At 45.9% G+C, this 21287-nt stretch overlaps 1 protein-coding gene across 2 annotated transcripts in view; it reads left to right on the top strand.

Annotated features, from left to right (window-relative positions):
• LOC309398802 (hydroxyacylglutathione hydrolase, mitochondrial-like) overlaps positions 1 to 21287 on the top strand; it is a 45965-nt gene that overhangs the window by 498 nt on the left and 24180 nt on the right. For both annotated transcript variants that reach the window (XM_081966020.1, XM_081966019.1), the window contains exons 2-6: positions 12379 to 12560; positions 14479 to 14543; positions 16347 to 16464; positions 19194 to 19302; positions 20120 to 20223. In XM_081966020.1, the coding sequence (XP_081822146.1) occupies positions 12379 to 12560; positions 14479 to 14543; positions 16347 to 16464; positions 19194 to 19302; positions 20120 to 20223 (578 nt within the window). The remainder of the gene's footprint in view (positions 1 to 12378; positions 12561 to 14478; positions 14544 to 16346; positions 16465 to 19193; positions 19303 to 20119; positions 20224 to 21287) is intronic.

The raw sequence follows: 21287 nt of genomic DNA, 5'->3' as shown, positions 1-21287 counted from the left end.
GAGCTGGAAGGGACCTTGAGGTCTTCTAGTCCAGCCCCTTGCTGAAGCAGCAGAACCTATAACATCTCAGACAAGTGACTGTCCTAAAAACCTCCAGATGAGAAGGCTAATCCTATCCTATCCTTGCGTTGCGTTGCATTGCATTGCACTTATGGTCCCGCTGTCAGGTTGATTATCTGCTGCTCCTTCCAAAAGCCTCTCTCATTTATGATAGCAAAGGAAGCAGTGACACCTATTGGGTAAAGCTTTGTTAGCCCCACCCCCCACCCCCCTCAATGCCCCGCTGGACAGTACCCGATTAGGAAAAATCGGGTACTGTCCAGCAACTCCACCTGCTCAGGCAGGAAACCCAATGCCATGAAATGTCTTTGAATATTACTCGCTCTGGTTGGTAGTTAGGCTGTTGGTTTGAGCTCCGAGCTTGGCAGTTTAGTTTGGTTGCAGACATTTCATCACCATTCAAGGAGACATCATCGGTGCACTATGAGGTGTGCTCATGGGTCAGAATTTAGGCCTATAAATCCCCTTTTATGAGATGCAAATTAGCCTGAACGTTGTTTGTTCGAATCTCCCTATGCTATGCCAGGCAAATGACTGTCCAGTCTCTTCTTCAAAGCCTCCAGTAATGGAGCACCCATAATATCTAAAGGCAAGCTATTCCACTGGTTGATTGCTCTCCCTGTTAGGAAGTTTCTCCTTAGTTCATTCAACTCCTAGCCTGGTTTGTAATTTCTTTTAAAAACACGTTGGTACTGATTTTTAAGCCTTTTTAGCTTAGGTTGCAAATGAATACCTGACGATACAATATTAAAAGCCAAATAGGTATTCCATATTTTTCAATCAAGAATATAATTTGATTCGGTCAAACTTTCATTTTCGTTTACAATCTTTAAACGTGTTGGTTGCTCCTAATGCAAAAAATAATAATAAATGAATCCCCATTTTGGTTGATGGTGCAATAAAGAAGACAAATTTCAGTTTCGGTTTATATAACTAAGTTCTCAGTTGCAGCTCAGTTTTGAGTCACTTGCTGTGTGGTTTGCTGCATTGTGTGTTGGTACAGAAATATGCACACAAAGTTCAAAACCTTCAACCATTGGCAGGTTTACCCAAAATGCGTTGGATACACTTCATAAATCCCCAGCTTGCGTGTTAGTGAGCCAAGATTTAAAGAGCATGATTTCAATTAAAATTTGCCTATTTCTCGTAATTATTCCACGCTGTTGCGTGCAATATCTTTGTTTAGAATGCTGAAACCCAAAATACGTTATTCGTGAGGAAAAAGCAGATGTTTTGAAGGTGGCCAGGTTGCACGTTAATTCAGTTTAGGTACCAGCTCCATTCGATCACCTTCCCAGGCTATAGACCAAATTTACATTGGCCTTCCTTCATCTGGTGTCCTCCAGATGTGTTGGGAATATTAATCGCAGAATTCTCAGGCACAGTTCTGAGAGTCATGGTGCTAAAAACATCAGGAGAGCAGTGAGTTGAGTTCAGCTCCTGATGACGTAGAATAATAGAGCATAGAGAAACAGGATTGGAAGGGAGCTTGGAGGTCCTACTCCAACCCCCTGCTCAAGCAGGAAACCGTACATCCATCTCATAACATCATAGACTCATAGGGCTGGAAGGGACCTTGGAGGTCTTCTAGTCCAACCCCCTGCTCAAGTAGGAAACCCTACGCCCATTCCATAACATCATAGACTCATAGGGCTGGAAGGGACCTTGGAGGTCATCTAGTCCAACCCCCTGCTCAAGTAGGAAACCCTACACCCTATAACCATCTCATAACATCATAGACTCATAGGGCTGGAAGGGACCTTGGAGGAAGTCTAATCCAACCCCCTGCCTAAGGCAGGTGTCCTTATTCCATCCTGGTCAAATGGCTGTCTAGTTTCCTCACTGGCCTCACTGTCTCCTTAGTTCTTGGTGAGATCTTAAGTGATCTTCCACCTGTTACTTCTTGTCTTGCCCTCTTCTCTGTGACATCCCCTCAAATACAGGAAGAACTATCCTATCACCCCTAGTCCTTCTCTTTTGTTAAAGTAGACATACCTAGTTCCCCCAATTGTTCGTTGTATGATTTAGCCTCCCGTCCCCTGGTCGTCTTTGTTGCTGCTCTCTGCGCTTTGTACAGCCTCAACGTCTTTTCTGTATCACATAGTGATCAAAACTGGATGCAGTATTCCACCTGGGCTCTCACCAGCGCTATATAAAGCCATACTATCACTTCACGTGACCTTGAGGCTGTCCCTCTCTTGAGGCAAGCTAGGACTGCATTAGCTTTTTTGGCAGCTGCAGTACACCGCTGGCTCCTACTTAAGTGGTGAGCTATTGGGAAGCCTCTCACAGTTGCATCATCTATTCCAGCCTTTTCGCCACCAAGTGCTGTAAGTGGAGCGCGCACGCGTGAGCGCCAGAAACCAGAAGAGCGGTTCCACAGTGCCCATGTGTGCACTGGGAAGCTAAGCTTCCAGTTTCCGGTCACATGGGCTTCCGGTTTCTGGTATGCATGCATGCGCAAAGACCAGCTGGCCGGCCCACATGCCTGCACCGGAAACTGGAAGCTCAGCTTCCTGGCGTGCGCATTCACACCAGGGAACTGCAATTACAGTTTCTGGCACTCCTATGTGTGCCAGAACCTGGAAGAGCAACGGATGATGGCTGGCGTACCCAGCGAGATGGCTCTGCATGCCATTTCCGGCATGCGTGCCATAGGTTCGCCATCACGGGTCTATTCTATACCTGTGTATTTTGGTTTTTCTGGCCCAAGTATAAAACAAAAAAACCCTTATTTTTCTCACTCCTTAATTGCATTGTGTGGTCAAGACTTGTCAAGATCCTTCTGCATCTTGATCCTTCTGAATCTGATCATAATGCTAAACCCATAAAAAGATAAAAGAGAAACCCTCTTGAGTTGATCTCTTGATGACTACAGAAAAAGGTTGTTGGAAGGAACATCCATCTGGCCCAATAACAAGCCAGGAGAAAGCTACTGGAGACAAAATGGAGGCTGGAGGCTGATTGGAAAGAGGATCCATTTATTGATGAACAGAATCACCAAGCACAGGGTTCTGGTGCGGCTGACCCCATGGAGTTGAGAGTTGGGGGGTATTTATACTTGCACTTGAGCTTCCTGTTCCTGTGCAAGAACATGTATTCTATCTGGTATTGTCAGGCTCCCATGGGGCCATGTACAAATCCTAGGAGTTTATTCTGAGCTTAAGTTTGGTTGAAGTTTGGCTGATGCAATGAGGGGGCTTGTTAGGCAATTTCTATTGTGGCAGAGGGCTAATTCTACCTTGGTTGGATCTTGGGTGAGGGTATTTGCTTATGAATAGGGCTCTCTCTCTCTCTCTCTATCTCTTAAATGCTGACACCTGCTGAGCACTATTAACAAAGTTGGGGGCTGCTTTCCAAGAGTATGTTTTTCTCTATTTCTCACGCAGGGAAATATGATAGTCTACCTTTTTAATATTTCTCAAAATATTTCATTCTCCTAGGACAGGGGTGTCCAAACTTGGGAACTTTAAGACTTGTGGACTTCAACTCCCAGAATTCCTGGCTTAAAGTTCCCAAGTTTGGACACCCCTGTCCTAGGAAGAGGGGCGGGTGCTAACTTCCTACAATGTCTACACGGTTTCTTTGGTAGCAGTACGGAAGTCATTTCCCCTTTTCCAATTTTTTAAAAACTTTCCAATGTATGGTGGTATAAAGCTGAAGTTTTCTGACTGGTGACCTCCCATGGGAGTAGTCAACTTGCTTAGTATTTTGAGATCAGCCAAAAACAGCTGGAGCTGTGCTGTATCTCTCGAGTGATATGTAGAGTGTCTTCTGCCCTTCGCTAATCCATTTGATTACTGGATTCCCAGCGTTAAGTCTGCTGCCATCAGCCACATGATCAACCTAACCAAGAGTCTGGCGAGAAAAGCCAAGTTTCCAAGGAATCCATATTCTGCAGCTGAGGGCAGTAGAATCAACACAATATTCTATTCTTCTTCTGTCCTTAGCTACAGAATCTCTAGTCCTTGGACACCCATTGTTTTCTCACCAGCCTGGTTGGTCAGGTTGATCGTATGGCTGGTGGCAACAGATTTTAACGCTGGGAATCCAGTAATCAAATGGATTAGCTGGTTGGCAAGAGGAAGTGCCCAACATAGGTGTGGAACATAGGTATGGAGCATGGGTGGGGGTAGAGAACCAAATCATGAGTTTCCTCTCTGCTAATGGTATCTTTTCTAATTCACTCACGCCTTCTTTTTTTTTTGAAAAGGAGGTGTGATTGACATCTGCAAGAGAGTATGGTGTGGGCGACATACAACAGAGCAATGCAGATAGTCCTCTCTTAATGACACTGATTGTTACTCTCTCACTAAAAGTCTGTCGAGATTCTCTGTCATCCAAAACATGGTTGTCCCCAAGGTGCTTTTTCAGGAGGCAACTGGACTTTCTTGGGAAGACATTTCACTTCTCATTCAAGAAGCTTCTTCAGCTCTGACAGGATCGTGTTAGGGTAAGCCTTCCCTTCCCCCACCATCCTGTCAGAGCTGAAGAAGCTTCTTGGATGAGAAGCAAAACGTCTTCGAAAGAAAAAAACAAGAAAGTCCGATTGCCCCCCGAAAAAAAAGCACCTTTGGGACACTCCATCGCTAAGCGATGCAGATAAGAAGCAATGTTGCATGACCATGCTGACTTACAGTGGCAATTCCAGCAATCCCAGTTGTTGTTGTTGTTGTTGTTGTTGTTGTTGTTGTTAGGAGAATCCCAGGCAATTGTAGCATCCTGCTGTCACGTGATCACCATTTTCAACCTCCCGCTGGCTTCCCCATTGCCAGAAGCTGGCTGTGAAGGTTGCAGATGGGTGATCAAGGGCTACTTATATAACATTTCTTATGGAGCTTTGCCATTTAGGACAGGTGAAAGGAATTTGCCCAAATCTTAAGAACAGAAAAGAATTACAGAGTTGGAAGGGACCTTGGAGGTCTTCTAGTCCAATCCCCTGCTCAAGCAGGAGACTCTAATACTTCATGAAAGCCTCCAATGATGGAGAACCCACAACTTCAAAAGGCAATTAATTTTTTCTCACTGTCGGGAAATTTCTCCTTAGTTCTAAGCTACTTCTCTCTTTGATTAGTTTCCATCCATTGCTACTTGTCCTGCCCTCAGGTGCTTTGGAGAATAGCATGACTTCCTCTTTGTGAGAGTCAACCTATTCAATTTTAATGAACCTTCCTTTGAAGGTTTACTAAGACATGCATAAGTTGTGATGACAAAGTCCTTTTTGGACTCTTGCCTCTCCCTTGCCTCTCTCATCACCTGTCAACAAGAATTGCAGTTCCTACCTTTCCAGTTTGATCACCAGAAGTGGTGACTCTTATGACCCAGGGAGCTTCTAATTTACTTTCCCCACTTCTGTATTGCTACTACCCTCCAAAAATAAGACCCAATTGGAAAATAAGCCCCAGCATGATTTTCCAGGATGCTAATAATATAAGCCCTACCCCCCAAAATGAGATCCAGTTAAGATTGTCAACCAGACGGATGCATTTAGTACCGTATTTCCCAGAAAACAAGACCTAACCAGAAGATAAGCCCCCAATGCATCTTTTGGGGCAAAACTTAATATAAGATCCAGTCTTGTTTTCGGAGAAACACGGTATGCTGCATTGGTGATTTGGAAATTGCCTAGGCCAGTGTTTCTCAACCTTGGCCTCAATGGTGAAATTCAATTTTTTTTACTACCGGTACTGTGGGCGTGGCTTGGAGGGCATGGTGTGGTTAATGGGCGTGGATTGGTGGGCATGGCAGGGGAAGGATACTGCAAAATCTCCAATCCCACCCCACTCTGGGGCCAGCCAGAGGTGGCATTTGCCGGTTCTCCGAACAACTCAAAATTTCCGCTACCAGTTTTCTGAACTACTCAAAATTTCCGCTACCAGTTTTCTGAACTACTCAAAATTTCCGCTACCAGTTTTCTGAACTACTCAAAATTTCTGCTACCAGTTTTCCAAACTACTCAAAATTTCTGCTACCAGTTTTCTGAACTACTCAAAATTTCTGCTACCAATTATCCGAACTACTCAAAATTTCTGGCCATTGGGGGCGAGCAACTGGCCCCCATGGAACGGGTGCGCAATTTGGGCGTCCTCCTGGATGCCCGGCTATCCATGGATGACCATGTAACAGCCGTGGCAAGGGGGGCGTTCCATCAGGTTCGCCTGATGCGCCAATTGCGCCCCTTATTGGACCGGGATGCCCTACGCACAGTCACCCATGCGCTAGTGACGTCTCGCCTGGACTACTGCAATGCTCTCTACATGGGGCTTCCCCTGAGATGCACTCGGAGACTGCAGTTGGTCCAGAACGCGGCCGCACGGGTGATTATGGGGAGGACTAGATACTCCCCTGTAACACCTCTCCTGCGCGAGCTGCACTGGCTTCCTGTAGTCTACCGAGTGCGTTTCAAGGTTTTGATTATGATCTTTAAAGCGCTTCATGGCACAGGACCTAGTTACATGCAGGATCGCATCCTGCCCCATACATCCCTACGACCAATCCGCTCACACAGAGAGGGACTTCTTCGGGTGCCGTCCGCTAAACAGTGTCGGGGGGCGACACCCAGGAGCAGAGCCTTCTCTGTGATGGGCCCAGCCCTGTGGAATGACCTCCCCCGTGACATCAGGATTATTTCCGATCTCCGCTCCTTCCGTGTACAGCTGAAGACCCACCTCTTTCAATTATCTGGCCTGGCTCAACCGTAAATTTTTTCTTATTCCTCCTGACAGTCCATTTAAATTTTTTAAATTTTTAAATTGTGTTATTACTAATGGGGTATTTTAATGGTGATTTTTAACTGTCTAAATGTGATGTAATTTGTTACCTCCTCCGCGCATGTATGTCTTTGTATATGTGTATGTTTATGTGTTTGTACATATGTTTTATGTTTTATATGTTTTATTGTACGCCGCCCCGAGTCCTGTCTGGAAAGGGAGCGGCTAATAAATTCAAATTTATTATTATTATTATTCTGCTACCGGTTTTCCGAATTACTCAAAATTTCTGCTACCAGTTTTCTGAACTACTCAAAATTTCCGCTACCAGTTTTCCAAACTACTCAAAATTTCTGCTACCAGTTTTCTGAACTACTCAAAATTTCTGCTACCAATTATCCGAACTACTCAAAATTTCTGCTACCGGTTTTCCGAACTACTCAAAATTTCTGCTACCGGTTCTCCAGAACCTGTTAACCTGCTGGATTTCACCCCTGCTTGGCCCCTTTAAGATGTGTGGACTTCAACTTCCAGAGTTCTCGCTGGGGAATTCTGGGAGTTGAAGTCCGCACATCTTAAAGGGGCCAAGATTGGAAAACACTTGGCCTAGACACTGCTGTTCTTGAATTTTGGTGCACGGAGCATTAGGAAACCAAGCGAATCTTCTCCTTTTGTTTATCCCTTTCTGTGCCTGACAAAGGACAAAGGATTAATCCAAATTAATCATCTGGTTTGTGCTGCTTCTTCAGTGTCTTCTTCCAAAAGGATTCTCAGTGACATGAAAACACATTTAAAAACTGGTCCCCAACTTTGCCTGCTCCCCCCCTCCCCCCCGGCTGGCTTCTTTTTTTATTATTATTGTGGTTGTTACAGAATTTTTTCAGGCAGAATCTGTTTGGAAGAAATGTCCATTTGGGCTCAGTTCCAAGTGGGGAGAAAAGACACTGGAATCATGGAGGCTGATTGGAATGATGGTTTTAATGGTGGACAGGATCCCATGCCTTGAAGATCTTGGGTGAAGGAAGAAAAAAGGGAAGAGATGCTGAGAGTTATATGCCCTCTCTGAGCTTTTCAATTTGAGCTTGTATTCTGATTGGTTGTCAGACTCCCATGGGGCCATGCAGGGGCAACTCTGTAGGCTGTCCTGAGTCCCAGGCTTGGTTGAGCCTTGTTGGGTGATGTAATCTTGCCTGGTGGTGAGATGGGTAGAGGGCTAATCCTACCTTTGTTGTATCTTGGGTGAGGGCATTTGCCTATGAATAGACCTAGCTATCTCTTTACCTCTTAAGAGCGGACCTCTGCTGTGGGCTATTGAGGAGGGTGGGTGCTAACTTCCTACAGCAATGTCCAACCCATTGCAACCCCATGGGCAACGTTCCTCCAGGCCTTCCTGTCCTCTCCCATCTGGAGTCCATTTAAGGTCACGCCGACTGCTTCAGTGACTCCATCCAGCCACCTCCTTCTCTGCCGTCCCCTTCTTCTTCTTTTGCCTTCCATCGTTCCCACCATTAAGCTCTCCTCCATTGAGTCCTTCTCATTAGGTGGCCAAAGGATTTGAGTTTCCTCTTCAGGATCTGGCCTTCTAAAGCGCAGTCAGGGTTGATCTCCTCTAGGACTGACCGGTTGGATCGCCTTGCAGTCCAAGGGACTCTCAGGAGTGCCATGTGATGAGATGGGTAGAAGGCTAATCCTACCTTTGTTGGATCTTGGGTGAGGGCATTTGCCTATGAATAGACCTAGCTATCTCTTTACCTCTTAAGTGTGAGCATCTGCTGTGGTTACTTCCTACAGTCCTTTCCTGACTTTTGTCTCCTTTTCGATTCTTGTTTTTTCTCAGCCGGGGTTGTTTTCCAAGCCCTGTTAAGTGTTGGGCTGGTACTTCCAAACAACACCTAAGGAGGTGCCATCCCAAAAAAGTTGGGAATCCTGTCTCACCCCACCCCTCTCCGTTCCCTGGGAGCGAAGGAGACGGGGCGGAGGCCAGCTGGGTTAAGCTAGGCTATCCAGCCGGATTGTCAAGCAGCCTGCTGAACCCAGAACCGGCTGGAGGAAAAGTTTATCGGAGACTTGCAAGCCGAGGAACAGCAAAGAGGGGCCAAAGTTTGAAGCAGAAGTGGGTGATGCTTTTAAGGCAATTCGTAAGTTCTCTCTTATCTTTTAATAGGCTGTGGCAGGCAAGCATTTCCTCCAAATGACCAGCTTAGAAAATACTTTATTAGGAAATAATGTCAATAAAGCAGCATATTAAGATATTGTTTTAAAGTTTTTATTTTTTTCATTTTTATACAAATAACCAACATTATTTTGTATTATTAAATATTTACATCAATTTGTCGTACCATCAACCTCCAAGAACGATTAATGGCTTTTATTGCTGGACAGCGGAGTCTTTGGCCTCAAGGAAAAGGAATTTACTCCCTGATTCATGAGGGGACATGAAGGTTGGGGCTATGTAGAGTCAGGCAGAAGGAGTGAGACATTTTTTAACTCTTAGCATTTTGAGACAATATTTGAAAGCAGATGCTTCCCTAATTCACCTGGAGTATAAAAAGAGGGAGGGGAGGTTTACAGATGAACAGAGTTGGAAGGGAGTTGGAAGAATTGGAAGTGACCTTCTGGGTCATCTAGCCCAAGCAGGAGACCCTACACCATTTCTGACAAATGGCACTCCAATCTCTTCTTGTGTTGTGACCCACCAGTGGAGCTGGTAGCAGATTCGGACAGTGAGGAGGTTGGGGAGGAACCTGGGCCAGTCCCGGAGTCTGGGGAAGGCTCTGATGAGGGGTCTGTGTCGGAGGCAGAGAGAGGGCCAGAGCTGTATGCCAGTTATCAGCTGCCTTCAGAGTCGGAGATCAGTGGAGCAGAAGAACAGCTGGAGCCTGTTCCCAGTGTGAGCATTTGCAGAGTTGCCAGACAAAGGGAGCAGCTAAAGAACAGGGGTTGACTTGGGAGTAAGGCCACAGGTGGACGATGAATGCCCCCCCCCCCCGAGGAAATAAAAGAGGAGCGAAAGGGGAGTGGAGTTTGCAGGAGGCAATTAGTTCGCTCAGAATATCTTGAAAGCTTCCCACAGTCAGACTTGAAGGGTTCTGTACTTTTAGCCAATCTCTGAAGTCAGCTTCCTGGTCTGATCTTCCAAGTGGGGCAGAGGTGGGTTCCTATCGGTTCGGCCCTGATCGACCAAGTAGGTAGTAACTCAGCCGCCCACGCACCTGAACCCCTTCTATTTGTGAAGGAGGGAGAGTCCCCCCCCCCCCGAATTAATGAGGTGTGAATCGTCGGCTTTCCAAGCAGCATATTTCCAGATAAGCAGAAAATAAAACCCGAGAACATATTCTAATAAACAACTTTAATATAAAATAAAATAATAATACAAATCTTACTATCTAAATCTTACATTTTGGCAAGAGCTATGTTGCCCACCTCCTTCGGCAGGCGAAAGGAAGATCAGAAGGAAAAGTAAAGGAATGTGTGACGTATTATGAGACATGCGCATTAATCATTGTCAGATAAGAAACAATCCTACTGTATAACTCAGAATATAAGCACAAGTTGACCAGCCAATTAACGCAGTGACACTATTGTTGGCGTCGCCATCTTGTTTTTTAGTTCTGCACATGCGCAGACCAATCTCCCATTGCCGAAGTGTAATTTCCCCCTCTTTTCTAACGTCTGCGCATTTGCGGTAAATAAATGCGCATTTACGTACCGAACAGGCACTAATGCCGGTAGCAACCCACCCCTGAAGTGATCCCCTGCAGAAATCCTGTCCTGGAGATCCTGCCTTCCTTGTGCATCTCCAGGCACAACCGGCTGTCTCTATCTCTAGTCCACAGAGCAGCTGCTGGTCTGGCATGATACGATAGCGAGCGATGAATCATCTAGCTAGCAGGAGTTCTCCCTGGGTGCGTATTTATCTATTTCTTTTTCCTATCCCATTAAAAGTTTGCAGGTCGGTGTTGTGGTTATGGGGGGGTTTCTGGACGCCCAACAAAGGCTTGTAGCAGTCACGGGCAGCCCTGGGGAGGGTCTCCGTGGGGTTCTGCATTACACATCTAATAGTCGATGGTGGCCAAACTTCTATGAAGGAAGAACTTTGCTTCCTAAAACAGGGGCTGCTCCAACCTTGGCAACGTTAAGCCTGGGGGACTTCAACTCCCAGAATTCCCCAGCCAGCAAAGCTTTAAGCCTGCAAAGCTTTAGGACAAAGCTTAAAGCCAGCAAATTCTGGGAGCTGAAGTCCTCCAGGCTTCAAGTTGCCAAGGAGGGAGCCCCCTGTCCTAAAAGACATCAGCTGTTAGCCAATCCAGGCAACTCTTGGTTCTTACTGTTTTTCCATCTTCCCTTTGGAGCAAAAGGGGGATGGATACAGAGGTGATATTCAGCCAGTTTGGACCAGTAGCCAAAGCCCTATTTCGTCCTATTTAGGCACGTTTTTGAGGCTGGGCGCACGCATGGAAGGTGCACGAGCAAAGCATATGTGTGGAAGGACGGGTGCATATATAGAAGGAGTGCATGTGCCCGCGGCAAGCCGGTGGTAACAAAATGTAAAAACCCACCGATGGGTGGATCTGATATGTCTTTGATTCGCTTTGCTTTGTGGATCTGTGCTCTCAACGTTACCTGCCTCTCATCTCTTTAAGCGCCTGTTCTTTAAAGGTGAAAATGCCCCAAAAGAAGAACAGTTAAATAGGGGGGGGGGGGGGAGAGAAAGGGTTAGGGTTAGAGTTGTATGGTTATATGGACCATATAACACACAGTAGTGTTCCAATATCTCAGGGGCTGCCCCAAAGAAGAGGGAGTCAAGCTATTCTCCAAAGCACCTGAGGGCAGGACAAGAAGCAATGGGTGGAAACTAATCAAGGAGAGAAGCAACCTAGAAATAAGAAGAAATTTCCTGACAGTGAGAACAATTAATCAGTGGAACAATTTGCCTCCTTTTGTGAATGCTCCAACACTGGAAGTTTTTTAGAAGAGGATGGTTTAACCATTTGTCTGAAATGGCATAGGGCAGTGATGGCAAACCTTTTTCCGATGGTGTGCCAAAATTGTGTGTGCACGCAACCCCTCGCCAGGCTGCGGAGGCTTTCCTGAAGCCTGAGGAGGGCGAAAAATGGCCCCAGCAGCCCAACCGGAAGTTTGGAAATGATTCGTTTCCGGCTTCTGGAGGCCTTCAGGGGGAGCGGGAGAAGCCGTTTTTGCCCTCCCCCGGCTTCAGGGAGGATGAAAAACGACCCTGACAGGCCAACCGGAAGTTCGTTCCCGAAGGCTTTCCTGAAGCCTGAGAAGGGTGAAAACGGCCTCCCCTGGTCCTCCGGAAATGTGAAAAATCAGCTGGCGCACCGGAGCTGGCGGCTGGCATGCCACCTAATATGGCTCCACATGCCATATGGGGCACGCTTGCCATAGGTTTGCCATCGTGGGTGTAGGGCTTCCTGTCTGAGCAGGGCTTTGGATTGGAAGACCTCCAAGGTCCCTTCTACTAAATGGTAACGGCTTTCTTCTATTGTGGGAAAAGTTAACTTGGAAAAGTTAACCAATTTCGTTGTGTTTAAATACAATGAAAAATAAAAGATTATACTTATGCTTGGTTTCTCGTCTTCCAAAGGTTTCTCCACGTTTCAAGTCAACTTCGTCCATCCAGAATTTGAGCGGCGACCTCCTCAGATCGTCTCGCAGGCCAACATGAAGGTGGAAATCCTTCCAGCCCTCACTGACAACTACATGTACCTCCTTGTGGATGAGGAGACCAAGGAAGCAGCCATCGTTGATCCCGTGCAACCCCAAAAGGTATTTTCTTCTGGACCACCTCACTTTCCTCTGGGACTCCTGGGCATCCATTAACAGAGACAAGCATCCTATCTTCTGGAGAGCAAGAGTTTGGACTGTGTGTTTCCCCAAAAACACGGCCTACCCCGAAAACAAGCCCTAGCCGGACCTTCATGCTTGCCCTAATATAAGCCCTACCCAAAAATAAGCCCTAATTAAGCTCCACCCATTCGCTGGTTGTACTAGGTGGGGTGAGGAGGTGTAAAAATCAAGCTGGGGGGGGGGTTGAAGCTGCCCCACGCCCCCCATACCTGCTTACCTTAGGACCACCATAGTCAGGTCTCCCACGCCCTGAGACCTGTCATGCCGTTGACCCAACTTCTTCCGTAGCCGCTTGCAGATGTTCGTGGCCGGACGCCACATGGCGCATTGTTCATTACATCATTGCTGTCCCTCGCAGTAGGATGCTGTGAGTTTCGGCGCGCTGGTGCCGTCACTTGCACACATAACAGCACAGTGGCCACATACAGAGTCTGCCACAAGTGGCTACACCAGCGCAATGAGGCGTATGGTGTCTGGCCACCATTGGCCGCAGAACTCAGGCAGTGGAGTGACAGGTGTCAGGGCATGGGAGGCGTGGCTGCGATGTTCCTAAGGTAAGGAGGCAAGACATCCCCCGAAAATATGACCTGGTGCTTATTTTGGGGCCGAAAAGAAAATAAGACCGGGTCTTATAAAACGGACAAACAATTTCAATACGTAACACTACACGTACTCACTGTAGCTAAGATGGCTTTCGCGCAAAACTGGAAACAAATCAGTACACCCGCAGATGAAACAGTAATTAGAAAAGTACTTGAATGTGCAGAGATGGACCAAATGACCATGGAATTAAAAGAAAGAGAGGAATCAAATTTCTATAAAATATGGAATGGAATTCATAAATGGCTAGAAAACAGAAGCCAAAATAGGAAATAGAAGTCTTTCTTTGTGTTTTGTTTTTCCTAAACTAGTATTGAATAAATTTAACCAAAGTTACTAATTAGTATCAAACTCAAAAGTATTGACTACAATGTAAATATAATGGCGATATGAAGAATTAATATTATTACAAGTGTTAGTACTACTGTTATTACATTATAAGGCAATGGAGAACTAAAAAGGCTAAACACGAATGATGATACAGAAGACTGTATTTATATTGTTATGTCCGTCTTGTTTTTTATTTTCTTTTTTTGTTGTGTTTTTCTTTCTGTTTTTAAAGGTAAAAATGTTTAATAAAAACTGTTTTTTTTAAAAAAAAAAAATAAAGTTGAGAAGACAAAAAAAAAAGCCTGGGTCTTATTTTTGGGAAAACAGTGCTAGGATTCAGGGCTGGATGCATTATTCGGATTGGTGGGTTGGCGTTTCTTCCCTCGTTCCTTTGAGATTGGTGGGAGGAAGTGCTGCAAATTTGGCTCAGCTGTTTTGAGAACCTGAGTCAAAAGGAATCATTTAAGATGGGCGTCCACTTTATCCTGAAATCTTTGGCTTCCTTCTTCAACAGCAATTTATAAATAAGATCCTGCAGGTATTCCGAATCACATATTACAAGACTGTCAAGTCTCTAAATATCACCCCCTTTCTCCAGTAGTATATTCAGTAATAATAGTAACTCTTTTAGTAGTATGCTACTTATTTGAAAATAATGGTTGTCTTTCCAGACGGTTACTTTTAACGAGTGCCAAATCTTGGTTTCTAGAGACATTTCAGTAAAAATTTCAGTTTTTTGTTTGATTGTAGGATTTTTTTTGGCACCTCTTGAGGTATTTTCTATCTTCACTGATTGATTGGTTAGTCCGTGCCTTGGTTTGCCCTCAAGAAGAATGGACATTTGCAACGTTTTGTAAACAGTAGTAGTAATAATAACAATATTTCCGTGTTTCGCTGTTTTTACTAGGTTCTGGATGCAGCCAAGAAGCATGGAGTAAAACTGACCACTGTGCTTACTACACATCATCACTGGTAATCCTTTTTTTAAAAAAAATTTCGTGGCTTAAAAGGTTTTGCACCTGAGTAGCAAGGGGCACCGAGGGGGCAGCCCTATTTTTTGGTGAACCAGGGTTTTTCCCATGCAATGTCCAGTTTTGTATTAAATTTATATTTACCGATAAAGAAATAAAAGGAGACTAGTATAGATCTATTTGAAGCTGTTTAGCTCTTGTCAGCTAGCCATACCCTTGGGATTCGAACCCGGGCTATTTACATATTACGTGGATGTATTAACCTCTAAGCCACAGGCTCTCCTCATTTTGTCAGCTATACCAGAGGAGAGATTAAGTTTTTTTTTTTAAATCAGGGCAACCTGGTCTACTCAAATATGGGATGGAGCATACTGCTTCCGCTTTTGTCTTTCAGCCCCAATCCCGGAGCCTTCAAAGGCAATCGCTTTTGCAACAAACTATTTTTGTGTTAAATTTATTTTTATCGACAAAGAAATAAAGGGAGACTAGTATAGATCTATTTGAAGCTATTTAGCTCTCGTCAGCTAGCTATACCCTTCTGGGATTCGAACCTGGGCTGCTTGCATATTAGGTAGATGTATTAACCTCTAAGCCACAAGCTCTCCTGGCTTTGTCGGCTATACCAGGAGAGAGATTAAGTGTTTTTTTATCAGGGCAAAAGCAAAAGCAGTATGCTCCGTCCCATATTTGGGTAGACCAGGTTGCCCTGATAAAAAAACAATGCCCAATTTGTTCTCCTGGGCTGCTGATTCAGGTTAGATTTGCAGCTGCAGCTGTCATTCCATTTCAGTTATTGCTGTCATCACGACGTCTCAAACAAGGAACTCTAGAAGTAGTTAATTTTCCAAAGTGGGAGGCTTTTCTAGGGAGCAAAGAAGTACGGACTTCTTTTGAAATTAACTATTCACTGAGTTTGCCTTCGTGGAACGGACTGGGTCAATACACTGCCGGATAATTTAACAATTCAATTTAATTCTTCAAAATAAATTTTAAAAATCCTTTTAATTTTTGCCATTTACATTTCATTCCGTCCCTCCTCCTGCATCTTTTCTTCAAAGATTCCATTCCACCATTTCTTCCATATTAATGTAACTCTTGTCCCGTGACAAGATAATATTTATATTGTTTATATTTATATTTATATTATTTATATTGTAGCACTTACCACTTTTGTGGCCCAGTTCCAAACGGCTCATGGCGCAGTAGTGGGACGTGGCCCAGGGATTGGGGACCGCTATCCTGACCCCTGGATTCTGTTTCCATTGAGCTTCATATATTGCATAAAACCCGCCAGTGGTGGCTCGATGGTTCACATTTTTATTAGGTTATAAAGTTTTATAAAATACGAAATACAAAAGTAAATAAGAGGGCAATGAGGGGGAAGGAAAAGGGGGACAAAGTGAGGTAAGATGTGCGGGGGGGGGAGGGGAAGAAGCATTGACTTCCGACTATATTAGAGTAGAATAAGGTATTAACAACAAATCACAGCTTTTTGCTTTTCCATAATAGTATGAACCGGCCCTTTCTATAAAGATCTGTCTGGCAACTCAAGAGCAGGCCAGGGGATCGGTCAAACCTTGATCCTGTCAATCTAATCTGTAGAACACAAAGTCAACGTTTCATTCTTTTCCACATCAAGCATGAAGTTCAGAAGCGGTTTCCAGTGGTGGCTTATTCATCATAATACGACTCTTTTTTTGCCGAGAGCTCGGAACGAACGGCCCTTTAGCTGGATGTGCGTTTTCGGCGGATGCTTCTTCCTGGGTTTGCACCGCCTCCAAAGTCTGACATGTTTACCTTCTAGGGACCACGCTGGTGGCAACGAGAAACTTGTAAAGATGGAGCCGGGGTTACGAGTGTACGGGGGAGATAGCAGGGTTGGAGCCCTCACCCAGAAAGTCTCTCACCTTACAACCTTTCAGGTAAAAAAAGCACCAACAATGGGGAGGGGGGAAAGGATAGATTGGCCAGGCCCTTTCCGAAACATGCATCGTATTCAGACTTGAAGGCGTGTGCCTCTCCTGGGCCTGTTGGTTATGCTGACCCTTTATAGCGGCGTATCAGGGGTGTGGTTGACCTCAGGGGGGCGTGGGGTGTGGCTGACTCAGTGGGTGTGGCCAGCTTGACACCAGTCGCCAAACTTCTGGCATGTTTCCTCTTGGACTGGGTAGACCAGGCCGTACTGGCCCGATGTTTCCTCTTTGCATTGGGTAGACTGGGCCGAAGTGATGCCGTTACACTGGGAGGCAGTGACATGGGCCAGCGCCTTACATTTTCCAGGATGGCCCTGCGGGTCAGATCCAACCACATTGCGGACCGGATCTGGCCCGCGGGCCTTGAGTTTGAGACCTCCGCTTTACAGGTTGTCGACCACAATCGAGCCCCAAATTGTATGTTGACTCGGTGGGCCAGAGCAGTTCATGCAAGCAAAACAAGACGACGGGGTTTTGTTTTGCAGCAAGCGAAAGCTGTGTCTGTTTTTCACGAGAAGAATTTTAAGATAACCAAGCTAGGTGATCCCAGAAGCCTGGTAGGCGTGAAAACTGGCCATGGGTGCCCTTGGTTGCCTCTATCCAGGTCCTGGGGAGGAATGTGGTTGCCAAGGTTCCGACTGACGAACCCAAGCAAGCCAGCAAGCACCGTTGAGACGATCCAATCTGTGAGTGCAAAACTTCATTGAGTACATCGTATCGGCACAGATTGAAAGCAAAACCAACTCTAACTACCGTATTTTTCAGAGTATAAGACGCACCTTTTCCCCCAAAAAAGGGTGAAAATCAGGGTGCATCTTATACACTGAATACAGCATTTTTGGTCTCCCGAAACCGCACCCCCTTTGCAAAAATGGCCATGCATAGCCTTCAGGAGGCTTCCAGAGTGCTCCTGGGGGCTGGGGAGGGCAGAAATGAAGGAAACACGGGCCGTTTTTTCCTCGTTTTTGCCCCCCAGCCCCCAGGAGCACTCTACAAGCCTTCTAAAGGCTGAGCATGCCCCTTTTTTTGACCAAAAACGGGCCCATTTTTGCGAAAAATGTGGCATTTTGAGGAAGTTGCAGAGTACACAAACGTTTTTTTTTAATTTGCCTCTTCAAAATCTTGGTGCATCTTATACTCCGGTGCATCTTATATTCCCAAAAATACGGAAATTCCTGCGGTTTTCACATAATTAAAAAAATATATGCCTTGGAGTTTTACTTCTGTTGGGGGTGTTCCTTGGACCCCTAACACAGAATCTCTCCCTCCCCTCCGATTAGTGCAGGTCGCATCGTCCAGTTAGGTGGCCACTGTCAGTGTTATGGCAACTGTCCAACTGCCTTGGTTGAACATCTGGTTAGGTGACCTTGGTTCCCATGGGACGATTTGTTGCTGCGGCCTGGAACTGGCCTTCCACTCCCCCCCCCCCCTCCATTATTGTGGCAAGCTGAAGAGCAGGAATGGCTGCGACAGCAAAATTGCGCTTTGAACTTGTAAGCTTTTCAAATCTAGGGGCATGTAGGTACTCCTCCACTTACAGCAGTTCATTTAGTGGCCATTCAAAGTTACAACGGCACTGGAAAAAAGCGACTTAGGACCGCTTTTCACACTTATGACCGTTGCAGCATCCCCCTGGTCATGTGATCAAAATTCAGGTCAGTTTGGCAACTGACTCATATTTATGACGGTCCCCTTTGGTGACCTTCTGACAAGCAAAATCAAGAGGGATGCCAGGTTCACTTAACTGCAGTCACTAACTTGACAACTGGAGTGATTCCCTCAACTGTGGCCAGAAAGGTCGTAAAATGAGGCAAAACTCACGTAACCAATGTCTCACAACATAAATTTTGGGCACAGTTGTGATCGCAAATTGGTAAAAAAGTTGGCCTCGTTCTTTGCCCGGAGCTACCAAGGCCTCTGGCAGCATTTATTCTTCAGTTAAACAAGCACTTCTTTACCTCTCTGCCTAAAGCAGGGGTGTCAAACTTGATTTTGTGGAGGCCCGCATCAGAGTTGTGTTTGACCTGGGGAGGGGGGCAGGGGGCATGGCCAGCTTGATGTCACTCATGTCGTGGGTGCCTCTGGCCCAAGCACTCTCCCAGAGAAAACGGGCTCCTGAGCTCTGTTTTCGGCTGTGACGGCATCCTGCAACTCTCTGCCAGTGAAAACTGACCTCGGCAGGGGGGAGCGTGTGGCCCTTACAAGCTCCGTTTTCGGCTGCGACGGCCTCCTGCAGTCCTCTGCCAGCGAAAACCGAGCGCCCCCCCTCCCCCGAGCTCCATTTTTGCTGGCAGAGGGCTGCAGGAGGCCGTCGCAGCCTAAAACGGAGCTCACAAGAGCCGTGCGCAGCCCTCCCAAGTGCCGTCTTTGCTGGCAGAGGCACCCTTGCCAGACCTTCACTGTTTCCAGGGCGACTGCGGGCCAGATCGAAGACTCTGCGGCCCTTGAGTTTGACACCCCTGGCCTAGAGAAACGTTTTCTGCAACAGAAAATCCCTCAACAAAGGCCGGCAAATGCGCGTCCAGCTCAAGAAATGTTTGGCGCAACCAAATTTGCAGCACCTCCTGTTTGGTGCTCTGCTTCTTTCTACTTCTGCTCTGTCAGCCGAGCTATATCAGAGTCAGAAATGGTGTCGAGGCATCGCTGTCAGTAACCAGGAGATTTCCTCCCTTCCTCAGCTGGGCTCCCTCAACGTGAAATGCCTTTCAACTCCCTGCCACACCTCCGGACACATCTGCTATTTTGTGACAAAGCCAAACAGCTCAGAACCACCTGCGGTGTTCACAGGTAGTCTCCATAACCAGAGCTTTCTAAACAGATTATTATTGTTGTTGTTATTATAATATTGTATGTTATATATAATATTATATATAATATGTTGTACGTAATATGTTATGTTATTATGTGCCACGGTGGCGCAGTGGTTAGAGTGCAGTATTGCAGGATACTTCTGCTGACTGCTGGCTGACTGCAGTTGGTAAAAGCACAGTGAAGTGGTATATAAGTCTAAGAGCTAAGTGGGAAGGGTGGGTGAAAGGAAGGAAGGAAGGAAGGGAAGGAAGGAAGGGAAGGAAGGAAGGAAGGAAGGAAGGAAGGAAGGAAGGAAGGAAGGAAGGAAGGAAGGAAGGGCTATGGTGACACAGTGGTTGGAATGCAGACATGCAGGCTCCTTCTGCTGCTTGCCAGCTGCCTGCAGTTTGACAGTTCAAATCCCACCAGGCTCAAGGTTGACTCAGTCTTCCATCCTTCCGAGGTGGGAAAAATGAGGAGCCAGATTGTTGGGGGCAAATAGGCTGACTCTCTTAAGGAGGGCTCTTTAAGCACTGTGAAGCAGTCTATAAGTCTTAAGTGCTATTGCTATTAGCAATATTTCCATAATAGCTTCCTTCTCGAAGGGAATCTAAGGGAATCGAACAAGCCCATGTTGAAAAAATCATCAGCCATACAACCACAAAAGGAATCGATCCTTAAAATAAGTTTCCTTCAAACAGAAAATCAAGCTGAAGGCAATCTAATGACTTGTCTTGTCTGGAAGAAATTGGGACTCGTTCTTGCGTAGCATCGCAGTCCGTTTCTATTTTTTCAACCTCACCTTCCTCCCTAGGTGACACCTTGTTTGTGGCTGGCTGTGGAAAGTTCTTTGAAGGAACGCCGGAAGAAATGTACCGAGCTTTGATTGAGGTCTTGGGGCGCCTCCCTCCTGAAACGGTATTTATGTACAAACACCAAAGCTCAAAGGGAGCTGGATTTATACACCATTCTAAACCTGGGCTAGCAATCCAGCGTTTTCTAACAAGTCCCAATCGCAAAGGCCAATGTCTCCCTCCCTCTGGGGCCCCTAAGATCACCTGCCCTCTTTTAAGCAATTGAGGCAAATCACATTGTCAAATATAAACGGATCTGTCATTAATTGAGCCGCAGTACTGCAGGGCTACTTCTGCTGACTGCCTGCAATTTGGCAGTTCGAATCTCACCAGGCTCAAGGTTGACTCAGCTTCCCATCCTTCCGAGGCGGGTAAAAGATGGTTGGGGACAAGATGCTGACACTTAGAATGGGCTGTAAAGGACTATGAAGCCGTAGCATATGTCTAAGTGCTGCTATTATTGCTAAGAACTGTGGTGGCACAGTGGTTAGAATGCAGTATTACAGGCAAATTCTACCGACTGCCAGGAGTTTGATCCTGACCCACTCAGCCTTCCGTCATTCCGAGGTGGGTAAAATGAGGACCCAGATTGTTGTGGGGCAAGAGGCTGACTCTGCAAACCGCTTAGAGTGGGCTGTAAAGAACTGTGAAGCAGAAAAGAGGATAAAATTCTCGCCCCAGTTGTTTTTGTTAGGCATAGTTCCAGATTCTACTGTTATAGAGACCAACTTGATTTTGAACTTAACGATGGCAGCGAGACTGTTGGTGGCGCAGTACTGGAAGAAGGAAGAGTTGCCTACTATCCAAGAATGGACGTTAAAAGTAGTAAACCTAGCCGAGATGGCCAAAATTTCAGCGTATTTGAAGGACCACTCAGATGAGAAATACAAGCTGGACTGGAGAAGATGGATTGATTATATTCAAAACAAATATCAGACTAAAACACTTCAATTGGCTTATGAACGAAGGCATAAAGAATATTACAATTTATTCAAAGTTAGTTTGAGAAAGGGGGAGTTAAAGAACAAGAATGGTTGAATGTCAAAATTACTTAGCTTACGTTAGCATATGATTGTTAAATGATTATACCTTGAACTTTTCTCTGGGAGGTCGGGGGGAGGGAGGGAT

Source organism: Natrix helvetica, assembly GCF_964273705.1.
Source record: "Natrix helvetica genome assembly, chromosome: 13".
Taxonomy (NCBI): Eukaryota; Metazoa; Chordata; class Lepidosauria; order Squamata; family Natricidae; genus Natrix; species Natrix helvetica.
This window is presented reverse-complemented; position numbering and strand designations above follow the sequence as displayed.